This window comes from Pipistrellus kuhlii, unplaced genomic scaffold, assembly GCF_014108245.1.
Source record: "Pipistrellus kuhlii isolate mPipKuh1 unplaced genomic scaffold, mPipKuh1.p scaffold_m20_p_2, whole genome shotgun sequence".
NCBI lineage: Eukaryota > Metazoa > Chordata > Mammalia > Chiroptera > Vespertilionidae > Pipistrellus > Pipistrellus kuhlii.
The window spans coordinates 255,521-281,128 of NW_023425515.1; the positions used below are offsets into that span (position 1 = coordinate 255,521).

The 25,608-nt window shown below is 53.0% G+C and overlaps 1 protein-coding gene across 4 annotated transcripts in view; it reads left to right on the forward strand.

The window, feature by feature from the left end:
* DOP1B (DOP1 leucine zipper like protein B) overlaps positions 1 to 25,608 on the forward strand; it is a 61,326-nt gene that overhangs the window by 8,967 nt on the left and 26,751 nt on the right. For 2 of the 4 annotated variants that reach the window (XM_036448573.2, XM_036448574.2), the window contains exons 5-16: positions 7,553 to 7,734; positions 8,107 to 8,277; positions 9,888 to 10,077; positions 11,789 to 11,887; positions 12,171 to 12,294; positions 14,563 to 14,672; positions 14,889 to 15,003; positions 16,526 to 16,646; positions 19,178 to 19,297; positions 20,540 to 20,681; positions 21,482 to 21,673; positions 22,765 to 23,413. In XM_036448573.2, the coding sequence (XP_036304466.1) occupies positions 7,553 to 7,734; positions 8,107 to 8,277; positions 9,888 to 10,077; positions 11,789 to 11,887; positions 12,171 to 12,294; positions 14,563 to 14,672; positions 14,889 to 15,003; positions 16,526 to 16,646; positions 19,178 to 19,297; positions 20,540 to 20,681; positions 21,482 to 21,673; positions 22,765 to 23,413 (2,215 nt within the window). The remainder of the gene's footprint in view (positions 1 to 7,552; positions 7,735 to 8,106; positions 8,278 to 9,887; positions 10,078 to 11,788; positions 11,888 to 12,170; positions 12,295 to 14,562; positions 14,673 to 14,888; positions 15,004 to 16,525; positions 16,647 to 19,177; positions 19,298 to 20,539; positions 20,682 to 21,481; positions 21,674 to 22,764; positions 23,414 to 25,608) is intronic. The other 2 variants (XM_036448575.2, XM_036448576.2) reach the window with 1 other exon arrangement.

Below are 25,608 nucleotides of genomic sequence, written 5' to 3' on the forward strand. Positions count from 1 at the left end.
ACATCTGAGGTTTGAGCAGAGGCCTGGATGCAGTGAGAGCTGCTGGGAGGCCATCTGGGGCCTGGGCCCGGGTCCAAGGTGCAGTGGGGAGGGCGTGGCCGGCTGCGCCAGGCCGGTCTCGGGTTTTGTTCGGGGAGGGCAGGAAGCCATGGAGCTCCCAGGAAGGTGTGGGGCAAGGTGACGCCTGGGCTGAGCCCCAGCCTGGGAGTGTGGGGCAGCGGGCAGCATCAGCACCAAATCAGCTACTAGACGGGGGATTGAGAAGGCGCTGGAGGGAGCAAGCCTCAGTGATCGCCTCTGCAGTCAAGGCCACCGGAAATAATACATAAATAAAAGGACACCTGAAACATAAAAAGGACACTTGCTAGGAGTTGATGTGAAGAATGAATTTTCTTAAGGCTTTAGTGATGGTTAGATACACAGAAACTCAGCGAGCAAATTAGTGACGAATACTAAGACATCTTCAAATGCCAGTAGAAACAGTGCTGCAGTCTGAAGGGTCAGGCCAAGATGCTGCTGAAGACACTGAGGCTCCAGCCCCCGGGGCAGTATTTTAGCTGAGCCTGGGCCGCGGGGAGGCCCACATGGGGGTCAGGGGTGAGCGTGTGGGTGTCAGGGAGTGCTGAGCAGCTGAGAAATGGGTGAAATGTAAGTCTGGGGACATGGACAGCGTGCCACCAGCCATCCATGTTTCTTCTGGGGAGATGGGGAACATGGGTGACATGGTGAGGGTGAGTGGCTTTTGCAGTCTGCATGTAGTAAATTCCGGAGGGACAGATTAAAGAGCGGTATTGGGACCTGTGCTGTGGGTGGTCTGTGAGACAGTGTGTCGCTTCCCCGCTCCTAACCAGGCGATTGGGGGGCCATGGTGCTCCTGTCGTGTGTGGGTGTTCAGTGTTAACCCTGACGCACTGGGCAAGTGGAGACGGAACGACACGCCCACGACCTGCCCATGGTAGTGACGGCACCCTTTCTGTGTGCGAAGCCAGGTCAGGTCGCTGTGACGGGCTGCACAGCTGTGACGGGCTGCCCCTGTCCCTCATCACGTCCCCCATCGGGTCCCCGGTATTGCCTTTCTGGGTCCTTCCTCCCGGGTGAGACCAGCAGAGCGCCCCCTCCACAGCCGAGCCGGCAGCTAACTGCTCCGAGTGCGGTGGGAGCTGCCAGGCCCAGGGCCCCAGCAGGTGGTTACGCCAGATGCTGTTAGTACCAGCTGCGTGTCCACCGCCCCATCCCGCCTCCGCGGCCTGGCTGCTATTTGCCCAGAAAGTGCAAGTCACTGCAACAGGTGAAGCTGGTTCAAAAGAAGAACTTCCAGAAGGAAACTGTGTTCTGATGCAGCTGTGTGAGCCGCTGCCCGTGGCTCAGGACCCCTGGCATCTGGGACATGGCGGTCGGAGCCTGCTGAGTCCGCTGATCGGGCGCCCTGTGTGCAGCACAGGGACAGTGACATTTCAGTAGCTGACACTCCTAGGAGGAGCTCCTGTTTACAGAGGAGCTGAACACGGCCGGTTCCCAGTTAAACAAGCGCTGGCCTCCCTGGCTGCTGTGACCCCCACCCATGCTGAGCCTCTTTCTCCAGCTGTCACTCCCCCCCAGCCCCCCAGCCGGGCGAGGTGCGGGCGCTGCCGGTTCAGGTGATGCAGGGCACATGTAGCACCGTGCTTGGCTCCTTTAATGTGGGAGGCCCTGCCAGTCCTGCTCTCTCCGCTCCTTCTGGAAGGTGGGCCCTGCTGTGCCCCGCGGCAGATGCTTAATGAGCGTCCCAGCCGCTGCCACCTGGCCCGTCTTACATACTGCTTTGTTTTCCTGGCAGGAAGCGAGCATCCTACAAAGCTGGCCCTTCCAGAAGGAAGCCAGGCGCGCTCTGCCATTTGCTTGAGGGAGATGCTTTTAACTGGCGATGAGCACCTGGCGCTCTGAGTCAGCTCACTCGGTGCTTGGCTGAACCAAATATCAACGGCACAGCGATTGACATTTCTTTGGAGAGCCAAGTTTTTTAAACTTAAACTTCTTCTAACGCCACTTCTTCAAAATAGACTCGCCCAGGCCGTGGTATTTTGTGGAAGAGCCACACTCAAGGGGCCAAAGAGCCTCCTGTGGCTCGCGAGCCGCAGTTTGCCGACCAGCTAACACAGTTTAGAATCAAAGACAGTTCCCCTGCTCATGTTGTAAAACTACCTTTAAAATTTTTTAAATTGTGAGAGAGAGAGGATCCAAGATGGCTGCGCCCAGGTAAACACCTAGCCGCAGCCGCACACAACAATTTCAATAAAATACAAGTAAAATATAAAACGGACATTGCCCAGAACTACAGGAAGGTTGACTGACTGGAAATTCTACAGCGAGAAGCAAGGAGAAAACCAGAAGGAGGCGCGGAGGAGCTGGAAAAGCCCAAGGTACGGAGACGCGGCGTGCGGAGAGGACAGAGCCAGAGAGGAGGGAGGCCGAGTGCCTGGCAGGCGTTCCCTAGCGGAAAGGAGATAAAACTCCGACTGTGCTGCGCCCCCGACTGCTCTGAACCCCAGTTCTAGGCCAGACCCCGGGGACCCAGGCTCAGCCATAGGGAGCCTGGCTGTAAGGCGGAACCAGGGGAAGTGGCGAAAGGAGGTCCCGGAGGCGCGCACACTGCGCGCAGAGAAGGGACAGTCGGCTGTGCTGCGGGATTGCCCTGACGGGAAGGAGACTGGGGCTCCAGACTGCTGTGAACGCCACCTCCAACTCCACTTCCAACTGAACTGAACCCCAATACCGGGCTCATTGGGGGAGAGCATAGACTGTTTGGCAGCAGGCGAAAATCGAGGGCACCTTTCTCTCAGAGGCGCCGGCAGCGAGCACTGAAGGACCCGCATAGGGCGGGGCTGACGGAAGCCAAAGCTGCAGGCTCCACCCTGAAACCCTGTCCCATCTGTAACTGCGAAATGCGACAACAAAATAGATCACAAACGAAAGAAATGGAGGACAAAAAGCGTCTGGATATAGAGTTCAAATCTACGTTTATAAGGTTTTTCAAGAATTTCCTAGAAAAGATGGATAAGACCTATGAGGATATGAAAAGAGATCAACTAGAATTAATAAGGAGTCATCAAGAAATGATAAGGGATCAACAAGAAATAAAGAATACATTGTCTGAAATAAAAAATATTTTACAGAGTCCTAAAAACAGAAGGGAAGATCGCAAGAATCAAGTCAAAGATTTGGAACATAAAGAGCCAGAAGACACTCCTCCACAGAAGCTAGAAGGCAAGAGAATCCAGAAAATTGAAGATAATGTAAGAAACCTCTGGGACAACTTCAAGCAAACCAACATCAGAATTATGGGGGTCCCAGAAGATGAGAGAGAGCAAGATATCGAAAACATACTGAAAGAAATAGTGACAGAAAACTTCCCCCACCTGGTGAAAGAATTAGACTTACAAGTCCAGGAAGCGCACAGAACTCCAAACAAAAGGAATCCAAAGAGGACCACACCAAGACACATCATAATTAAAATTCCAAGAGCAAAAAATAAAGAGAGAATATTAAAAGAAGCAAGAGCAAAGAAGGTATAATAGTTACCTATAAAGGAGCACCTATACGATTGTCAGCTGACTTCTCAACAGAAACCATGCAGGCCAGAAGGGAATGGCAAGAAATATTCAAGTTGATGAATAGTAAGAACCTACAGCCAAAGATAATCTATCCAGCAAAGCTATCACTCAGAATCGAGGGTCAGATAAAGAGCTTCACTAATAAAAAAAAAAGCTAAAGGAGTTCATCAACACCAAACCAGAATTATATGAATTGCTGAAGGGGGTTCTTTCAGAAGAGAAAGTAAACAAAGATAAAAATTATGAACAACAAATACGTAACTATCAACAAGTGAATCTAAAAACCAAGGAAATTAAAAAAAAATCTGATGAACAGTATTAACTGTTGAATATAATATCTCAATAGAATCAGAGGTATGGAAGGGGAGTGAACTGACGATTCTTGGGGAAAAGGGGAGAGGGGGGCGTGGGAAGAGACTGAACATAAACTGTGCACCTATGGATGAGGACAATGGTGAGTGGGGAAAGGGCAGAGGGTGGGGTGGGAACCCGGTGGAGGAGAGCAATGGGGGGGGGATGGGGGGGGAGGAACATTTGTAATAATATGAACAATAAAAACTTATTTAAAAAAAATTAAGCAGCAAAAAATAAAAATAAAAAAAAAATTTTAAATTGTGATAAACTATACAGTTTATCATCTTAACCATTTTAAGTGAAATATGCACAGCATAAAACTTATTGAATCCACTTTTGAATCATTTTAAGTGTATTGAATTACTTTTTGAGCCCGTGGTCTACCCTTTGGGGTTTTGTTTGTTTGTTTGTTTGTTTTTGTTATTAAATATATTTTATTGATTTTTTACAGAGAGGAAGGGAGAGGGATAGAGAGTTAGAAACATCAATGAGAGAGAAACATTGATCAGCTGCCTCCTGCACACCTCACACTGGGGATGTGCCCGTAACCAACGTACATGCCCTTGACCGGAATAGAACCTGGGACCCTTCAGTCTGCAGGTCGTCGCTCTATCCACTGAGCCAAACCAATTTCGGCCCTTTGAGGTTTTTAATGGTGTTCCTCACACGACCATTCTGGACCGGCTCCAAGTCCCCGAGAGGGTCAGACTGGGTCACAGTAAATCAGCATGGGCACGCCATCTGGGTGGAGCCAGTAAGACACTTCCTGGTTCTATCAATGAAGCCCGGGTGTGGTTCAAGCCTATTTTTTCAAACTTGTATTGTGTTTTATCATTTTGTTTTGCTGAGCCCAGGAATCCAACGAAGTTACAAATATTGCAATTATACCTTAATGATAGCTCAAGTAATGCTTTTAAACTAGTCCATGATCGAAAGAAATAAAAAAGTTTAATTTCCTGTTTAATTATAGTTTCTCCTTTTTGTTTAGATGTTTAAAAAGTGAATTTGGAAACATGACCCTTTTTTCCTTCCCAATTTATTTGTTTTCCTGAGATATTAATTCTATAGTTGTAGAAGAACATGTCTCAAAATTTTTTTTAATATGCATCATTTTTGTTCAGTGGCCAGGCACTTTGGGTTTTTGGTTTCCTGAAAAGCATACCCCAAAAATGGCTCTTCCCCAGCAATGGAACCGTGCTCCCCACCTTTCCTCCTGGAGAAGGTCCTCCCAGCTGAGTGAGGGACAGCCTGGAGGAGGAAGGTAGGCCAGGGCTGCAACAGCTGGCAGTGTAAGAGGGAACCTCTGTAACAGCTGGAGGCGGAGGGGGAACCTCTGTAACGGCTGGACGGGGAGAGGGAACCTCTGTGACAGCTGGAGGGGGAGAGGGGACCTCTGTAACAGCTGGAGGGGGAGAGGGGACCTCTGTAACAGCTGGAGGGGGAGAGGGGACCTCTGTAACAGCTGGAGGGGGAGAGGGGACCTCTGTAACAGCTGGAGGGGGAGGGGGAACCTCTGTAACAGCTGGAGGGGGAGACTGGACCTCTGTAACAGCTGGAGGGGGAGAGGGGACCTCTGTAACAGCTGGAGGGGGAGGGGGACCTCTGTAACAGCTGGAGGGGGAGGGGGACCTCTGTAACGGCTGGTGGGAGGAAAGAAGAAAAATTCAGTCGGAGCAGCTGGTTCTCCCTCACTGGCCGTGCCCCAAGCTGCACGGGGTTCCGGGAGAGAGCACCTTTCCTTCATGGCACCAGGGCTTGGCCCTCTTCCGTGTCAGGCGTGTTTTGGGATGCTGCTCAGTGTTGCTCACATAGAACGTGGGTTTTTTGGGGGATGGGAGGGGAGCACAACCCTGTTTCCTCCGTGCGCTGTCACTGGGGGCAGGAGCGCAGTCTGGGGGAGCCCACGGCCAGGAGCACGCTGAGCCTTCTGCACGGAGAGCTTTTCCACCTGGAGATTCCGACTCCAGTCCTACGACGCGAAACATTTTCATTCACTATGACTTCTAAAGCTGTGCTGGGAGTGACACTAGTGACCCGCTCACGCACTGGCTGCCACGTCTGGCGCAGAAGGGCAGAGAAATGTGACTTAGAAGTGGCACCGCCCGGGGCGGACAGACCCTGGGGTGTCTCCTTTCCACCTCAGGTGACCTGAGAACTCATGAGCAAGGGTCAGACTTGGATCCCAGCTGGTGTGGCTTGGTTAGTTGGATGTCATCCTGTGAACCAAGAGGTTAGGGGTTCGATTCCCCATCAGGACACATGCCCAGTTTGCAGGCTTCACCCCGCCCTGGTAGGGGAGCATGTGGGAGGCAAAGCCAACAGCATGCGTTTCCGTCCCCTCCGCCCTCCATTGTTTGTGTTTTGGGATTCTTTGGATATAAATGTAGGTTATTGAACTTGAGAGTTTAGTTAGACTACAGGCTTCTGATGAAAAATACTCTTCTTTCTAATCCCTTTACCTCCTGTGAAGCTCAGTGTTTGTTTTAAAGGTGGGATCATTTGGTTTGTTTAGAAAGCTGTGGTGTCCTAAGATGGTCCTGGGCCAGCGGCTCTGACTCACGGCACAGTGCAGTTGGCGTTGCCCGAGTCTGCCACTCTCTTAGGCACAGAGGGCTGAGGCGTCAGAGGAGGCAGGCCTGTCCTGAGTGGCAGGCAGTTGCTGGAACAGCATTGTAAGTCGGTGGCAGGTGTGCATGTAGCTGTGCACGTGGAACCCAGTGGAGGAGAAACTGAATCGGACGGGGCCCATTCTGTCTCCGGGAGGGGCGCCGAGCTGGCCTCGTGTGAGGAAACCAGCAGCGGGCGGAAGGAAGGCCTTTGGGCAGAGGGAGCCACGGCTGCCGGGCTGTGTTGTTAGGATGTGAAGCTGAAGCAGGCGGCGTGCCTGGAGGCCTTCGAATGGCGGTGTAAGGAGTGTGGACTTCAGCCTGTCGGCCTCCAGTAAATATTTGTGAGGACGTCCGCCACGGTGACAGACACGCAGCATTATAAGCCTGAGTCATGAGATCCACCCGGCCATGGCGCTTAGTGCCACGGCTCACACCCCATGAGCACACACCATGGACACGTTAGTGCAGACAGGACCCGGGTCCTGCTTGTGGACATGAAACCCTGGAGCCGGCAGGGTCCTGTGTTCCAGCTGAGGGGCTGACTGGGGAAGGTGCCAGGAGTCACAGCCGAGAGGGCCCCCACCCACCTCTTCGGGCACCACCGGGCTGTGAGGGGCAATTCAGACTCCTCTCCCTGGCAGAGGTGCGGGCATCCAGGGAGCACAGTCTTCCGGGGACGGGGGTCACCTCACCCCACATGGAGTGCGTGCACCTGCTCTGTGGAGACGAGCCTCCCTGTGCACAGGTGCTCACGGGTGGCCTGGCAGAGACAGTCGCTGGGAGGGAGGCAGTTTTCCCTTGCCCTCGAGTCCGGAGCCTCTCATCCCCAGCATGGCGGGGCGTCCCCAGCATCGTGTGCCGGAGCCTGGCTGGTGCTCCGGGCACTCCGTCCATCCTCTGTTCTCCTGTTCTGTCTCGTCTCTCACTGCCACCCGGGCCTGCTGGTGCCTCCTATTGTCATCGTCACCTTCTTCCCCGTGCATTTCTCTTGTTTCCCAGGCTCTTCAGAGCAACCTGAAATATTCCCTGTTGCCACGACGGCTCCTCATCAGCAAGAGGCTGGCTCAGTGCCTGCACCCTGCCCTGCCCAGTGGGGTGCACCTGAAGGCCCTGGAAACCTATGAGATCATCTTTAAGATCGTGGGCACCAAATGGCTGGCCAAGGATCTGTTCCTGTACAGGTACCGGCTCCCCCAGCTTCCCCTTTTTTTATAGCAAAGATGGAGATTATTGAAAAACAAGTACAAACTCCCACATGGGGAGAGGGAAAGGTCCCCCCGGGCCCCCGTGCTTCCTTCATGAGATCAGTGAGTGAGGAACTGCAGAATTCAGAGGTGTGCAGCGGTCACCAGGAGCGGGGCCGCCTCCCGCAGCCCGTCCTCCAGACGTCTCCCTGGGGTGTGGGTGCGTGCTGGCCCGGGGCCCCTCTGTGCTGGCAGCGTCCTGACGGCTCAGGACCGGCAGGTGTCTGCATCGCCAGCTCGGAGGCCGGCGGCTGCCCCTCTGGGACGTCTGAGTGGGTCTCACTCACCCTCTCCCCTCTTCTCCCGAAGCTGTGGGCTGTTCCCGCTGCTGGCGCACGCCGCCATGGCGGTGCGGCCCGTGCTGCTGGGCCTGTATGAGAGGTACTTCCTGCCGCTGCAGAGGCTGCTCCTGCCCAGCCTCCAGGCCTTCGTCATCGGCCTGCTGCCCGGCCTGGAGGAGGGCTCGGAGATCTACGACAGGTGGGTCTCCGTGCGCTGTCCGGCTGCTGCGGGCCAAGCCCCGGCGCCCTGTGTGAGGGTCTGGGGGAAAGTGCAGAGATGCACGAGGCAGGGGCAGGTGGAAGTGAGGCCAACATGTATTGTACATGTCTGGTCTGGTCACTGCCTCACCAAGTACCGTGTCCTCTGGGAACACCTCCATTTGCGGGTGCGGGTGCGGGTCTCATAGTCCGAGTGGCAGCGATGGGGTTCTGATCCATGAATAGCAGATCCGAGTCCTTCCTGCCACACTAGGCTGCTTGCCAATAAGAAAACCAGGCCAGACCTAACCGGTTTGGCCCAGTGGATAGAGCATCAGCCTGTGAACTGAAGGGTCCCAGGTTCGATTCCAGTCAAGGGCATGTACCTTGGTTGTGGGCACATCCTCAGTAGGAGGTGTGCAGGAGGCAGCTGATCGATGTTTCTAACTATCCCTCTCCCTTCCTCTCTCTAAAAAAAAAAATCAATAAAACATATTTTGAGAAGAAAAGAAAACCAGGCCAGTCTCCTTGCTGGGCGGGTGTGAAAAGGTGATACTCAGCAGGGCAGCGGGACGCCTTTCCCTCGGAGAGACGTGTGAAGCTGGCACGGCAGGGTTTCAGTCCCCGCTGAGGGGGAGAGCAGACCATTTAGACCGAGTGTACACGGTGTCCTGCTTTCCTGGAGAGCTGATGGCAGGCTGTTCCCCCATGAATAGAGCCTCAGCCTCTGCTCACGTGATCGTTTTCAGGCCCACGTGCAGCCCACCGGGAGGCTCAGAAACCTCCGGGCTGGCAACGGTTTTCATGTGACCACACACCCACCACTCGTTCCACGCCAGTCCCTGGTCACGCCACCTTTGCCTTGGTGTTGGGGCTGCCCAGCAGGGGGAGGGGGAATGGGTGGAATCAAAGAATTGGTCCAGGTCTGCTAGCCAAGGGAACAAGTAAACAGAACGGCGTGAGGGCGTGTGCTAGTGACCAGGGGTGATGAGGTCACCAGGATCTGTGTGGGATTGACAGCCCACCAGGAATGTAAGCCTGACCATTGCCGCTGTCACATGGCGTGGGCGGGTGCAGCTCTCAGTTCTGGTGGAGAATCATGTGGACAGTGGGTGGGGTCACTTGTTGTGTTGCTGGTTTGTGCTGGTTAGTGAAGCGGAGGAATGGGAATTTGTGCAGTGTTAGGCCTAGAGTTCACGCTGGCTTTCTAACCCCTGATGCCTGCACACTGCCCTGGCCGAGTTCCTTTGTTAGGAGCACGTGCAGTAGCTGCATAGCTACAATGACCTAGATGCTGTGGTGACCTTGACCCTGGTGCTGCAGTGACCTGGGTGCTGCAGTGACCTGGGTGCTGCAGTGTCCTCGGTTCTACAGCGAGGTGGCCTGTTTCAGGCTGCCTGTGGTCCAGGACACTGTGGCTCTCAGGAAGTGCGTGTTTTAGCAGATTTAATGACAGTGGCAGGTGGACAAACACAGAAAGACAGGAGAGCAGCAGCTCAGCACAGTGGTTTCCATGGCCAGGAGAGCGAGCGGGGCTCTTCCCGGCGCAGCACGGGGAGACGTGGGCATGTGGGGAGCGAGCCCGTAAACTCTGTGATCTCTTGTCCACAGAACAGACGCTCTGCTCCTGAGACTGTCCCTGGTGGTCGGCAAAGAGGTGTTCTATGCGGCCCTCTGGGGGAGTGTCCTGGCGAGCCCGGCCATCCGCCTGCCCGCCTCGCTCTTTGTGGTGGGCCACATCAACAGGGACTTGCCGGGCAAGGAGCAGAAGCACATGCTGGGCACGGATCACCAGCTCACGGTGGGTGCTGGCTTCTCGCTGCCGTGTGGGGCCGCTGGGCACACGGTCACGGGCTGTCACTGGGGCCACAAAGGGATGTCAGTGGACGCCGAGTGTGTGTGATGACGAGCAGCTGAGCCAGGCGAGGTGGGGGTCCCCAGGTGCAAGGACGCCCAGGGAGGCGGTGCTTGTGTTCAGCACATGCATTGCGGTGTGTGCATTCGGACACATGTTGTTCACACGCGAGGGGCCCTGCAGGAGGCCCTGCTCTTCAGCAGGCGTTAGGGGTGAAGCTCCGAGAGCCTCGCCCAGACTCTGCTGTTTTATAAACCATGCTGCTCCTCTGCCTGCAGCCCGCTGCCCGCTGCCCGCTGCCCGCCCGGAGGCTCCTCCTCTGGCCACCGCCTGGGTGTCCCCCCCGCCCCCTCTCCTCTGCCTGCTCTCTCTCTAAACATGCCTGCTCATGACCTTAAAAACAGGAGCTTCCCAGGTCTTGCTGCCTTTCCCAAAGGCACCTGGGTGTTTAATGGCCTGCTGTCTAGCGCCACCTACTGGTGCACCCTCGCTTGGAACTTGAAATATTGGAAATTGAATTCAGCTGTGAGAAAGGCAGCACCTTGGTGTGACTTACCCTGAGTCCCTTTCTCTTGCAGAGTGGGGATAGGTCTTCCTCACCGGCCCTCTGAGGGTCAGTGAAGAGACTGATGACAGCCCTGCCCTGTGCTTAGCACCCCCCGGAGAGCCCCATAAATAGTCCCCTTCTCTCCTGCCCATTGGTGCTGCTTCTGTCTGTCTCTCTCTCCATGTTCACAGTCCTGCTCCAACTTCCGCAGTCTTGCTTCCGGACCACAGCATAATTTCTAAGTGGTGTTTCTCCTTCCCATTCTCTCCCCATCCCCTCCTTTTCCTTTACTAAGAGGTTTGCACAGCTTTGCTCATGTCTACACTGTGTGAAAAACAGCTGGCTTCTGTCGCCCAAAGTCTAAACTCTGGAGTGTTCTTAGCAGTCTGCTCCCAACCCACCAAATACCTCCCTCTGCCCTTCGGGCCCCCACTCCCAGAGCCCCCACCCAGCCTGGCCTGGAAACGGGGGGATGCTGTCTGCTCCCCTGGCTCCCTCCTGACTCGCTGCTGCCCATCTTCTCCAGGGTCTCCATGGAGACGCCTCCCGCCCTGTGAGCTTCCTATGAGCTTTCCCACAAAGCTTCGTGGTTATCCCAGAATAACGGTCTCTCCCTCTCCTGCTGAATCCTCGTAGCTTTTCAGTGACATTTGTCTTATACGCCCATCATCCACTACGCAACTGCGCTGTACCTTCTGTGCTCAGAAAAGACAGACGCTCAAAACAGGGACTGACTGGGTTTGGAGTCCATTGGACACAGTGTCTTCGGAGTTTGAGTTTAGCCAAAAGTGCCTGTTGGAACCTAAAGACATTCCTTTCTGGAACCCTAGAATTTTAGGTCTCAGAACCCGACCATGTGGTCCAAAGCCTCTGGCTCTGAGATGAGCAGGTGAGGGCTATACTGACCGGCCTCCTGATGTCACAGCCCCCTGCATCTGGAACTCGAACCCAGGCTTCCCATGTCTATTCCTGTTGTTCTGCTCCTCATGATTTAACAGGGCAGGTTCAAGTTCCCAGAAAAGTTACGTTCCTTTCTATGACCAAAGAGCAGCCTGCAAATGACATGAAATGCCTTGGGAATGAAACGTCTGTATTGTGTGTCATTTTCAGGTGAAGGCGTTATGCGCATTACTGTTGGACTCAAATGTTCTGGTGCAAAGGAATACGCTGGAAATCGTTCTCTTCTTCTTCCCGCTGTACACCTGTCTGGTGAGTCGGATTATTCAGGAGAAGTCCGGTATTTCCGAGCAGCGGTGGGCAGGGTCGACCTCAGTGCTGGTCTCGGGAGGTGAGCAGCTGCCCCGGGATCACCATTTGCTCTCAGCCTCTGCAAGGTCGTGTTCACGTTTGTGAGGATGCTGATCACGTAGCAGAACTGGAGTAGCTTCTGTCCCCGGCTCCCGGAGCGCTGCCTTAGGAGGGAGCTCCGAGACCAGTGAGGAGGGGCCTCGTGCAGGTCAGTCATGCCCTGACCGTCTCCCTGTCCTGCCAGGATTCCGAGGAGCGAGCCATCCCCCTGCTCAGACCCGAACTTGTGCGCATCCTGGCCGCCGCCACGCAGACCCTGCTGCGGAGGGACATGTCTCTGAACCGAAGGCTGTACGCGTGGCTGCTAGGTACTGGACGCGCACAGCGAGTGCGAGCCCGGGGAGCCCCCACCCCCTTCGGCGGATTGGTGGCAGAGCCTTCCCGCTGGCGGCATGAGTCCGAGTCCTCCCATGTGGTGCCTGTGGCCCTGCGCGGCTGGGTCCCGCCATCCCCACCGTCCCCCCGCACTCTGCCTAGGTGGCAGCTGTTGCTTTAAAAACAGGGAGATAATACATGAGATTTTAAAATGCTAACTGAATTCCACTTTAAAAAGCTTGGGATACCACAAAAACTGCTGCTAAACCTTATCCAAGTAGAAGCCGTCGCTATAGAGAAGTTCCACGGGGCGAGGGCTGTGAGAAAACCCACAGATGGGAGTGCGTGTGAGAGGGGGTTTGCACAGATGGGAGTGCGTGTGAAAAGGGGGTTTGTGCCGAAACCGGTTTGGCTCAGTGGATAGAGCGTTGGTCTGCAGACTGAAAGGTCCCGGGTTCAATTCCGGTCAAGGGCATGTACCTGGGTTGCGGGCACATCCCCAGTAGGGGGTGTGCAAGAGGCAGCTTGTCGATGTTTCTCTCTCATCGACGTTTCTAGTTCTCTATCTCTCTCCCTTCCTCTCTGTAAAAAATCAATAAAATATATATATATTTTTTTTTTAAAAAAGAAAGAAAAGTGGGTTTGCACAGATGGGAGTGCGTGTGAGAGGCAGTTTTGCACACATGGGAGTGCGTGTGAAAAGGGGGTTTGCACAGATGGGAGTGCGTGTGAGAGGCGGTTTTGCACAGATGGGAGTGTGTGTGAGAGGCGGCTTTGCACAGATGGGAGTGCGTGTGAGAGGCGGCTTTGCACAGATGGGAGTGCGTGTGAAAGGGGGTTTGCACAGATGGGAGTGCGTGTGAGAGGCGGTTTTGCACAGATGGGAGTGCATGTGAAAAGGGGGTTTGCACAGATGGGAGTGCGTGTGAAAGGGGGTTTGCACAGATGGGAGTGCGTGTGAGAGGCGGTTTTGCACAGATGGGAGTGCGTGTGAAAGGCGGTTTTGCACAGATGGGAGTGCGTGTGAGAGGCGGTTTTGCACAGATGGGAGTGTGTGTGAGAGGCGGCTTTGCACAGATGGGAGTGCGTGTGAGAGGCGGTTTTGCACAGATGGGAGTGCGTGTGAGAGGCGGCTTTGCACAGATGGGAGTGCGTGTGAAAAGGGGGTTTGCACAGATGGGAGTGCGTGTGAAAGGGGGTTTGCACAGATGGGAGTGCGTGTGGCCGGGAGGTGTTCAGGAGACACCTGGGTAACTGGGCGCTCGGGCGCATGCTGCTGAGCCGCACAGCCTGTGCACTTGTAGGAGAGGAGCCCTTGACTGTTGTCGGCAGTCTCACAGGGACGGGGTCCAGGAAGTCACCGGCTGAGACGCTCACGATTTTAAAGACTTAATTTTTCTTGAGCAGTCTTAGGCTCCCAGCTACATTAGGAAGAAGGGACGGAGGTTTCCCATATCCTCCCTAGTCCCACACAGGCACCACCTCCCCATTGTCAGCGTGCCCCCAGGGAGGCCCATCTCTTACCGCTGATGAGCCTGTGTTGGCATGTGTAGTCTCCCGGAGTCCGTAGCACCCATTAGGCTCGCTTTTGGTGTAGTACATACGGAGGGTTTGGACAAATATGTGATGACATGTATCCGCCAACATGGTATCAGACAGAGTAATTATTAACCCCCAACATATAGCTCTCACCACACCAGTCAGAAAGCCCCCTTGGCCCTTCCTTCCTTCTCTCCCCTGGTTGTGAAAGTGTCAGAGGTCAGTGCATGGAAGCGTGTGAAGGATTTCACTGTGAATACTCACAGGCTCTCTGAGCATTTTTATCAAAAGGATCCTCTAGTGGGCTGTGTCATGCTGCAGCCCCAGGAGCCTCAGGGACGCTGCTCCTCACTCTGGGACCTCCCAGACCGGCCGCGGTTCAGGACACACAGATGAGAATGCCTTGATGTCACATGATGCTGTCCAAATAAACCCTGGTTTTAAAAAATGATACGTATTCCACTAGACCCTGGTAATCACTCCTGTCAAACACAATTGGGCTAAATGTGTGGGACAAACCAGACTGATGCCCAGTGAGATGGAATTCTGTCCGACCCCCAGCTCTCCATCGTCTGGAGGGCCGTCGTGTGCCTTGGTCTTGGGAATCTGGTTTGTCGGAGGAATTTTATGTGTAGAAATGTCATAGCGGAGACCTTTGCACAGTCTGATGCTCTCTGTGTGTGCAGATCTCCTCACAGCTCCTGACGCTTGCTCTCTCATAGGTTCAGACATCAAAGGAAATACCGTCATGCCGGAATCCGAAACCTCCAATTCTTACCAAGACCAGTCCTCGTATTTTTTTGAAAAATATTCCAAGGACCTTTTAGTTGAGGTAAAGAGCATTTCTGGGAAGTTGACCCCAAGTCCTGGTCATGCGCTTTAGAATCTCTCTCTGCGGGACCTCGGAGTAGGCGTCGGACACGTGCTGGCACCCAGTCAGGAGCATGTGTCCTCAGTGCGCACACCGGCCCCCTTTCTGTCCCCGAGAACTGCCAGTCATGTCCTGCCCCACTGTATACTGTGTCACACGTGTGGCTTTAACACACAGGGTCTGGCTGGGCTGCTGCACCAGGACTTCTCGGACGCTGATGCCGAGGAGCGCCACGCCGCGTACCTGAGGCCCTTCCGCATCCTCACCAGTCTGCTGGACAAGCCGGAGATCGGTATGTTAGGAACGGGAGCTGAGCACGGCGAGAGGAGGCCACACTCCTTTCAATAGAACTTCAGAATCTTGAAGTACGTTCCTCGGGTTATGGGGTTCAGGTATCCTATCTGGGCACCACTTGAAAGCTTTGCACAGAGGTTTGAACATTTATGTTAGGAAGATTCTTTGAGCTCCTATTGTGCGTGGCCGCGTGGGTGCCTGCCAACCTCTCACAGCGCTGACTTTGTAAGGACGCTTCTTTATCAGACATTAGACTTCAGATGAGCTTTGGTTGGTTGGTTGTTTTTGTTTAAAAATTTTAAAAAATATATCTTTATTGATTTCAGAGAGGAAGGGAAAGGGAAAGAGAGACAAACACCTACGATGAGAGAGAATCACTGATTGGCTGCTTCCTGCAAGTCCCCCACTGGGGTCAAGCCCACAACCCAGGCTTGCGCTCCCGACTGGAATCGAACCCGGGACCCTTCCATCCACAGGCTGATGCTCCATCCACTAAGCCATACCAGCCAGGACGAGCTTTGGTTTTATTTTCAAGAAAGTAGGGGTCGGCCAGCAGGGCTCAGTGGTTGAATGTCGACCTACCAACCAGGAGGTCAGGGTTCGATTCCCGGTCAGGGCACATGACCAGATTGTGGGCTCCATCCCAAGTGGGGTACATGCAGGAGGCAGCGGATCCATGATTCTCTCCATTGATTTTTAAAAATATATTTTATTGATTTTTTACAGAGAGGAAGGGAGAGGAATAGAGAGTTAGAAAAATCCATGAGCGAGAAATATCTATCAGCTGCCTCCTGCACACCCCCTACTAGGGATGTGCCCGCAACCAAGGTACATGCCCTTGATGGGAATCAAACCTGAGACCCTTGTGTCCACAGTTCTATCCACTGAGCCAACCGATTAGGGCTCAATTGATATTTCTATCTCTCCCTCTCCCTTCCTCTCTGAAATCATTAAAAATATATTTTTTAAAAATAAAAATAAAACATTGCACATACTTAACCCATGTCACCAAATAAATTCAAAAAAAAATTTTTTTAAATGCAAGAGAGCTCAGGACAAGAAAAATAAAACGAAACAATTTGCATGCGCCCTGCTCCACCCAGTAGAATCTGGCTTGATGTTATCTGAACTCCACCTCAGTCCTCTCACCTGTAATCAGGACATGAAGTTAGCACCTGGTCGTACAGCCTCTATGAGGATTAAATATTAATAAGTTAATAGACGTAAAAGGCTAGAGCAGTGTCCAGCACACAGGAAGCTCTACAGAAATATTGGCCATTTTCCAGGGTGCTCATCCCCAGTTAATGTTGTCATTGCTACACTGTAAGTAAGTTTCTGAGCATTTTAGACTATATAAATAATCAGTATAGAGTTACTCTATACCAAGCATGTCAGACTCATGGCTGGAGGGCCACATGCCATGAGTTTGACATGCTTGCTCTGTATGTTTGGTGTGTGTCATTTTCTGACTTACGAATGGGTTGTTAATCTTTCTCTGGCCCTTTCCCTTTTCGTTGCAGGGCCTCAGGTGGTTGGGGATTTGTTTCTCGAAGTTATCCGGGCCTTTTACTCCTACTGCAGAGACGCGCTTGGCTCCGACCTCCAGCTTAGCTACACGCAGAGTGGGAGTCTGCTGACCAGGTCTGGGCTGGGCCTCCCACTGTACCCTCTTCCTCCCTTCCCAGGGCCAGGATTTCACATCTCTGGTGTTTACCATAAATTGTGCAGATCTGTGACAGGAAACACAGCCTAGGTCATCATAACGACGAGTCAGTCCACGTGAAGTGACTGACCTGAATTCGGGGAGGAGTCTAAAGGGGTTCATCTGGTCTCTGCCCTAGCCTGGGAAGCACAGGCTGCATTATTGGCCAAGTATGAAGAGCGGTCCCTGGAGGCAGGCGGGTCTAGATTACCCAGCAGTTTGTGACTTAAGGGGGAGGCTGCTGCAGGTGGCCATGAAGGGGCCGGGGACCTGAGTCTTCAGGAGATGAGGAGTTTTGAGGTCAAGGTACGGGCTGCCGAGGCCACCTGCTCCAGGACCCGGAGGGCTGTGGGAGGGAGGTTTGGGAGACGGCAGACATGTTGACCTGAAGTGTCTAGTTATCTATTAGCCCTATGTTTTGTTTTGTTTTGTTTTTTCATCTGTTTTTGTTCTTTTTCAGATAGTTCAAACTCCTATTACTTTACTCTTGATATAATTTCCTTCTGCTTGAATTGGCACTGGGTATATTGAAAATTTAAATCAATTGGAAGGTTTTTCTGGTTTTTATTTGTCAGTATACCAAGAATTCTTAGTGTTTGCTTTATTTCTCCCGAGGAGCATATTGTTTTTCTGAATATGAAACAGTACATGCCCATTGTAGAATGTGACAGTACTCAAAAATATAAAGAATAAAGAGATCACCCATAATGTCACTGCCCTTCAGAGAAAAAACATTTTATTTCCTCCTAGATTTTCAGTCCTATATAATAAAGATGTAATATGCAAGTGGTTGTTACACTATGAACGGAACGATCACAGATCAGCAGGAGGGTGGGCAGCGAGCTACTGGCTACAAGCAGGCGGCGGGAGAGCTACAGGAGGGGCAGGGCAGCAGGTTATGAAGCGGAGCTGGGGAAGCTACTGGAGAAAGCAGCGCGCTGCTGGTGAGCTACTGGCACGTGGATTCGTGTGCAGGGCTCCTAGTACATACATAGTCCGTGTATGTACATCCTAATATAGAAACCCAGGGTCCACAACGACCAACTGAAGGCTCAACCGAGCACCGGCAGTCAGTCTTGTCAGCACTGACTGCCGAGGGGGCTTCAGATCAGAGAGAGAGAGGCAGGGTCTGATCTGCAGCCTCCAAGGCAGCTGTTGACCAGCCATTGCCCCTCTCTCTCTCTCTCTCTCTCTCTCTCTCTCTCTCTCTCTCTCTCTCTCTCTCTCTCTCTCTGTGCTTCGCCAGCAGCCGAGCCTCTGTTTTTCCCCTAGGCCTCTGAGGAGGGGGCATGGGGGGTGCTGCTGATCAGCCCCACTTCTCTGATCAGGCTCGGAGATGCTGACTGGCATAGGAACTGACTAATCAGAACCAAATTGGCTAGCAGTTAGGGGCAATCAGGCCAGGCAGAGGTAGTTAGGGGCAATCAGGCAGACAGGCAGGTGAGTGGTTAGGAGCCAGCGGTCCCAGATTGTGGGAGGTATGTCTCCAATAAGAGAGAGTGCAGGCTGGGCTGAGGGAAACCCCCCTCCATGCACAAATTTCGTGCATCAGTCCACTAGTGTGTGTGTGTGCACACGCATATATATATATATATAGGGGGGGTATCTATCTTTTAAAGATGCAATGACACTGTTCAGTTGCCTTTATTTATTTATTTTTAATGCAAGTCGTGAGTAGTTCTATTCTCTCCTGTGGGTATAATGGTTGCCTTAGATTCCTCGGGAAGGATTTATCACTTTGTAAGAAATTCTGATTGATTTGCCATTTTCTTACTGATTGGCTTTTAGTGTTTTCCATTTTTTCTGTATTTCTAAAAGTATATTTTTATTGATTTCAGAGAGGAAGGAAGACGGAGAGAGAGATAAAAGCATCAATGAAGACGGAGAGAGAGATAAAAGCATCAATCATTGACTGCCTCCTGCATGCCTCCTACGGTAAATCAAGCCTGAAATATGGGCATGTGCTCAGATTGGGAATTGAACTGTGACCTGCTGGTTCCTAGGCTGATGCTCAACCACGGAGGCACCTTTTCAGTATTTGTAATGACCTTGCATGGTTCCCTATGGGCAAAGCTTTGTGGGGGGTAAATCCCTGGGTTAGTTTCTGAGTCATAAAAGGTGCACAGTTAAGTGTCAGCCAGGTGTCCCCCCTGAGTGGTTGTGCCGTGTGATTTCAACAGTCGAGCATCTAGTTGCCTACAGTGGGGCTGAAACTGGTTTTCTACATCACCTTCTTAGAAAGCCTGTAAGCTTATTTCTATGAGGATGTGTCAACACAGCGAGTGGGTAGGTGCATTGTGCATGCTCTTGTGTGGAAGAACAGTGTGGGATCTTTTTATCTGAACCACGTTTGTCGGTCTCTCTAGAAGTCAGTTGAGAATGCTAAAGTGAATTTGTTTTTCAGACACGGTGTTCTTGTGAGACAGGGTTTCTCACAGATATATTTATGAGTCTCCCTCTTCCTTTACAGTGCAATAAAAGAAAACAGAAATGCCTCTGAGATTGTGAAAACGGTGAACTTGCTGATCACTTCCCTCAGCACAGACTTCCTCTGGGACTACATGACGCGGTGTTTTGAGGATTGCTTTAGGTCAGTGTCCGGTTCAGGATAATGAACATTCTGGAAGGATTGGAGGGTTTCATGGCCTTGTAGCTGCGCATTGTGCTCAGATCACATGTGACGGGCTAACATGGGGTGGTTTCTGCCGAGTACACGATGGGAAAGAATTCCCTTAAGATTATAATAGAATAAAAGGCATTGCCATTAAGAAGGTTCCCGTCATCTTTGCCACACAATTCTGCACCTCTTCATTTATTAAAGTCCAAGTATAGACCCCCTCCCCCACCCTCCTCCCGCCCCCCTGCATTTCCTGGTGGTTCTGATAAATCCGCTTTCCTCGTACAGCCCTCTGGAGGCTTCATCTGTGAAGGAAGCTTGGCTGTGGCTCTGTGACCGGACTCAGTGTCTGGTCATCAGTCTCCTTAAGTTCCTACCGAAATCGTGTATTTCCTGCTTCCTACTAACTTCCGTAGTTAGCCAGTTTCCCCAAAGGAAGCTGATCCCCTCGATATAGAAATAAAGGCGGCAGTGGGTTTCTATTAGAAGGGGAAAGCCACAAATCACAAAAGTCTGTGACTTGTCCAGGTCAGATAAAAGCATTCATTTCTCAGCTGCTAGTCAGCTTTATGTCACTTTGCCGCTGGTGAATTACACCAGCTCAGAATCCCGGCTGGTGGGGGCCTCCGGGGAGTGGTGAGTGGACAGGTGTCCAGCCTGTGCTGTGCTCTGGCCAGGCTCCTCCCCGGGGCAGGCCTTGGGGCTGGGCTGGGAGCCGGGAGTGGTTGCTGTTGACAGCGCTCTAGATCCTGGGTGTGGGTCCCTGTGGTAGGAACCACCTGATCTGAACTGATGACACATCAACATGGACCCAAGACACTTATTTATTTTTACTTTTTACTGTTAATCCTCACCCGAGGATATTTTCTCGTTGCTTTTTTAGAGAGAGGAGAGGGAGAGGGAGAGACATCGATGTGAGAGAGAAGACACATCGATTGGTTGCCTCCTGCGTGTGCCCTGACCAGGGCCGAGGATCAGGCCTGCACCTGCGGTACGTGCCCTTGACCAGAATCAAACCCAAGATCCTTCAGTTCGAGGGCTGATGCTCTATCCACTGACCCAAACCGGCTAGGGCTCAAGACTCCTCCATACTTCTCTGTGTTAGGAGGTTTTAGGCACCAACGCTTAAGGATTGGCAATGTAGAAGCTACATTTCATTATGTTTGAAATAGAGTAAGTAGTTTTATTGAAAATTAAGTGTTTGAGTTATTGTAGGAGAAAGATTTTACCAGTTTTTCTCCCCTGGGGCTTCCGTAGACCAGCGAACCAGAGTCCCACTGAGAAGTGCGTCAGCCCTGCCCCCACCGTCTCGGAGCTCTGCACCCTCCTCGTGTTCCTGCTGGACGTCATTCCCCTGGTGAGGGCCTTGCTGGGAGGGCTGCTCGCCGCTTGCTGTTACGTTTTCATTTTTATTTCTTACGTTGATTTTTGGAGAGAGGAACAGAAACATCGATGTGAGAGAAACAGATCAGTTGCCTCCCGCACACACCCTAACCAGGGATCACACCTGCCCCCTGGCTATGTGCCCTGACTGGGATAGAACCTGCCACCCTTTGGTGTAGGGACGGTGCTCTAACCACTGAGCCACCGGCAAGGGCTCTGTTACCTGCCCCCTGGCTATGTGCCCTGACTGGGATAGAACCTGCCACCCTGTGGTGTAGGGATGGTGCTCTAACCACTGAGCCACCGGCAAGGGCTCTGTTACGTTCTCATTAGTCTTGTTGGCTTGTTTGACAAACCTGCTACATTTTATGTCTATTTCAAAGGGGTTGTAATGTTTGAGCCAGCTTTAAGGGGCTGAGCTGAAGTCCTGCAAGCTGATGGTGAACTGGGCATCGGGCTGTGTTTAGGAGTGGGAGTGAATGTATTTCCTGCTTCCTAGTAACTCTGTAGTGAGCCAGTTTCCCCAGAGGAAGCCGGTCTTCTCGGTGTGGGAATAAAGGCGGCAGCGGTTTTCTGTTAGAAAGGGGGAAGCCACTTGAAAGGAGATGAAAGTCTGTGATTTGTCAGGTCGGAAAGAAAGACTGCTTGTTCTCTGGTTGGGGAGTTACCATGAAGCTTCCTTAGGCTCTAAAACATGGGACGGAGACGCGCCGGGAGGTGCTGCTTTCCCTGACTGTAAGCCGACCCGTGTTCATAGCCCATGTCTGCTTCCAGGAACTGTACTCGGAGGTGCAGACCCAGTACCTCCCTCAGGTGCTCACCGGCCTGGTGCAGCCGCTGGCCGAGGACGTGGGGGCTCTGAGCTTGGCCGAACTCACGCATGCCCTGAAGACGTGCTTCAAGGTGCTCAGCAAGGTCCAGATGCCGCCTTCCTACCTGGATGCGGACGCCACGAGCCAAAACTCGGTACGTGCCGGGAGCACAGAACGGCCCTCTGAGCCGGAAGGAGCTTGTGCGCCCTTCCTGGGAGAGAAGGCAACTCAGGGTCGGTTGGCATCGGTGTGAGGACTGGGAGATCTGTAATAAGATCTACAATACGCTTCTCAAAGCCTCCCTCCATGCCAGTTCTTAGCATGGATGATAGCCCCTCCCCTTGCCCACGGGGTGAGTGTGCGAGGGACTGGAGGCTCAGCCCACAGACTAGTTACCGACTGCTGCCTCGGTTGCAAAGTTAGTCCTTACTTTTCCCCCAAAGCTATTGGGATCACCTGCGTTCACTGGGGCAGAGGCTCGGCTCTCGTTATCGGAGAAAAATGTTCTAAAAGTGACTTAAGATATACACTTACGTATGTGCCGTCTACAAATTAAAAAGAATGTCTCAAAAATTGCATAATACTCTTCAGTCTTCCCTAGAAAGCATCAGAGGCTACATGCTAAGGAATTTTAAAAGTAATGCAGTTATAGGAAAAGAGGTTGGTTCACATAAGGAAAAGCACAATGAAAGCAGCAGGTCTTTGAATGGAGTCGTTTTGTTATAACAATGAGATGCCATGGGAACTGGACTCCTGTTTGTATCAGTTAGTCTCTGACAAATCGCTTTCCTTTTACATCATTTGGTTTAAAGTTGCAAACTCTATTGACATTAAGTGAGGACTTACTATGTGCATACATTATGTGTGTATGTGTTTATGTGTGTGTGTGTGTGTGTGTGTGTGTGTGTATGAAAACTTTGTTCTAGCTTTCTTCTCTTATTTTATTTCTTCATGTCTTTATTTTACCCTCGGCCCATTTTCCTCATTCATATTCTTAAATCTGCCAAACTGTTTTTAACTATGTTATTTTAATGCTGAAGAGTCTAAATAACCCGGAGGGCATGGCCATCTGTCTGCCCAGCCTGTGTGCCGTCATCACTGTGTTTACACTGTGCCCGGGTCCTCTGGGTGTGGAGAGCTCTGCTTTTAGACCAGGAAGAGCACATTTACTGTGTGCCTAATTTGGCTGATGTTCAAATCCCCTAGTCTTACAAGATGCACGTTATAAACTTCCGTTTTTTGCAGAGTCCAGTGAAAGGCGAAAACAGTGACGTCATTTCAGACACGAGGGCGGTCATCCCAGGGGATGAAGACGCTCCGTTTCCTGCCCTGAAGTCTGAGGACAGTGGCATTGGGCTCAGTGCGTCCTCGCCGGAGCTGTCGGAGCACCTGCGGGTGCCCAGAGTCTGTCCCGAGAGAGATGACGTCTGGAAGACGGGTGGGAGCATGCAGAGGACGTTCTCCTGCCTCCAGGAGCTCATTGCCAACTTTGCCCACAGGAACATCTTCGGGGTCCAGCTGGCGGCGAACCGAGAGGAAAGCAAGGCCGGGGAGCCCGCAGGCCAGCAGGACGAGGGCGTGCCTCGGGGCCCGGAGCCCAGGCCCCGCAGTGTGCCCCAGTTTAAGCAGATGCTCTCAGACTGGTTCACAGTTCGAGGGTCTCCATTTAAGACCAAAACTGTGGAGCCACCATCGCCTTTGCCCAGCAGCCCTGGGCAGACAAAGGGAGACTGGGCCGTGGGCCAGGTGGTCCCTGACCCGGGCGGCTCCAGCGAGGCCTGCAGGGAGGCCTTCGCCGCCGCCTGCCACCTGCTGCTGGACTGCGCCACCTTCCCCGTCTACCTGTCTGAGGAGGAGACGGCGCGGCTCTGGGAGGCGCTCTTCCAGCCCTCCGGTGAGCGGGGCCCGGCGGCCCCTCGGGACTCGTACTTAGGCTGGTGGTCTCAGGAGCAGGGGTCATGTCGTCCTGGAGGAACCTGGCCACACTCGCTTCCTCCTGTGGTTTCTAGTTAGCTGTGTGTGCAGGTGGCAGATGGGTGAAGCGGGGTCTTTATTTTTATACATGGGGTTCTGTCCATTAAAAGGGCCGGAACATGAAAGGTGTTTGATGGCCAGTAGACTGTTCCCTGAGAGCTGGTGTTAAAGATTTATGCATTCGTCTGCTAGGGCCGCCACGAAAAAGTGCCACAAACAAGCGGCTGAAGCCACAGCAACGTGTCCACTCCAGTCCTGAGGCCAGCGCCTGAGCGCTGGCTGTGGGCAGGGCCGCGCTGCCGCCTCCCCTGGCTCTGCCGTGCGGCGTTGTAGCTCGTCTTCACATCGCTCTCCCCGTGCGCCCCTTGTTCAGGTCTCCCCTCTGAAGGACACCTGCTTTATTGCTCAGGTCTCCCCTCCTAAGGACACCTGCTTTATTGCTCAGGTCTCCCCTCCTAAGGACACCTGCTTTATTGCTCAGGTCTCCCCTCTGAAGGACACCTGCTTTATTGCTCAGGTCTCCCCTCTGAAGGACACCTGCTTTATTGCTCAGGTCTCCCCTCTGAAGGACACCTGCTTTATTGCTCAGGTCTCCCCTCTGAAGGACACCTGCTTTATTGCTCAGGTCTCCCCTCCTAAGGACACCTGCTTTATTGCTCAGGTCTCCCCTCCTAAGGACACCTGCTTTATTGCTCAGGTCTCCCCTCCTAAGGACACCTGCTTTATTGCTCAGGTCTCCCCTCCTAAGGACACCTGCTTTATTGCTCAGGTCTCCCCTCCCAAGGACACCTGCTTTATTGGGTTGGGGCCACTCTGGTGATCCCACTGTAATTAACTAGATAATGGGTTAGGACTTCCATATAGAATATTGGGGGGCACAGCTCAACCACAGCAGGCAGGGTCTGGGCTCAGGGCCCTAAAGGAATACCATGGACCGAGCAGCTTAAACCCTGGAACTTTATCTTCTCCCTGTTCTGGGCTGCAAGTTCGAGATCAGGGTGCCGGCATAGTCGGCTCCTGGTGACCTCCCCCCGGTTACAGACAGTTAACCACCATCTCACTCGGTGCTCACACTCGGGGGAGTGGGGCGTCTCTGATGTTCCGTCTGAAGGCCCTGCACTTAGGCCCTCATCTAAACCCAGGGACCTCCCACGTCCCAGCTCCGGACCATCCCGCCAGGGGCTGGGGCTCCACATGAATGGACAGGTGTCACTCCGTCCGTCCACCGCAGGCAGAGTACGGTAGACAAAGGGAGCGGGGAAGGCGGGAACAAGAGTGATTAGGGTGGGAATGAACACAGGGCAGGATTTTCTGTCTAAATCATTACCTTAAACTTCCACACCCTTGTTCTCCTGGCGCCAGCCACCAGAGGCATAGACCTGGATGGAGAATTGGTCCCTCCATCTGTGTCTGCCCTTTTCAAGCCAAGGCCATGTGCCCTGCTGCCAGGAGAGGCTGGGAAAACAATTTGAACCCAAGCGCGTGAATTTTACTTTATATAAATTAATAAAAAATGTCACTAAGTCTTTAAAGGAAAACAGACGTTTTGAGTCATCTCAGCACTGAGGTCGAGGGCAAGCAATTTGTAAGTATATGAGAAAGAGACGCGGTCTCCTTCACCCTCGGGCCTGAGTGCTGCCTGCGGCCAGGTCCCCACCAGAGCCAGGCGGCCTCCCGGTCCCCAGGGCTAGGCTGTGTGCCCGAGGCCAGGCCAGGCTGTGTGCCCGAGGCCGGGCTAGGCTGTGTGTCCGAGGCCGGGCTAGGCTGTGTGCCCGAGGCCAGGCTAGGCTGTGTGTCCGAGGCCGGGCTAGGCTGTGTGTCCGAGGCCGGGCTAGGCTGTGTGTCCGAGGCTGGGTTAGGCTGTGTCTGAGGCCGGGCTAGGCTGTGTGTCCGAGCGCCGGGTTAGGCTGTGTGTCCGAGGCCAGGCTAGGCTGTGTGCCCGAGCGCCAGGTTAGGCTGTGTGTCCGAGCGCCGGGCTAGGCTGTGTGTCCGAGGCCAGGCTAGGCTGTGTGTCCGAGCGCCGGGTTAGGCTGTGTGTCCGGGCGCCGGGCTAGGCTGTGTGTCCGAGTGCCGTTCTCGGGTGCTTTAGCTTGTTCCCACCTGTCTGGTTGGCTT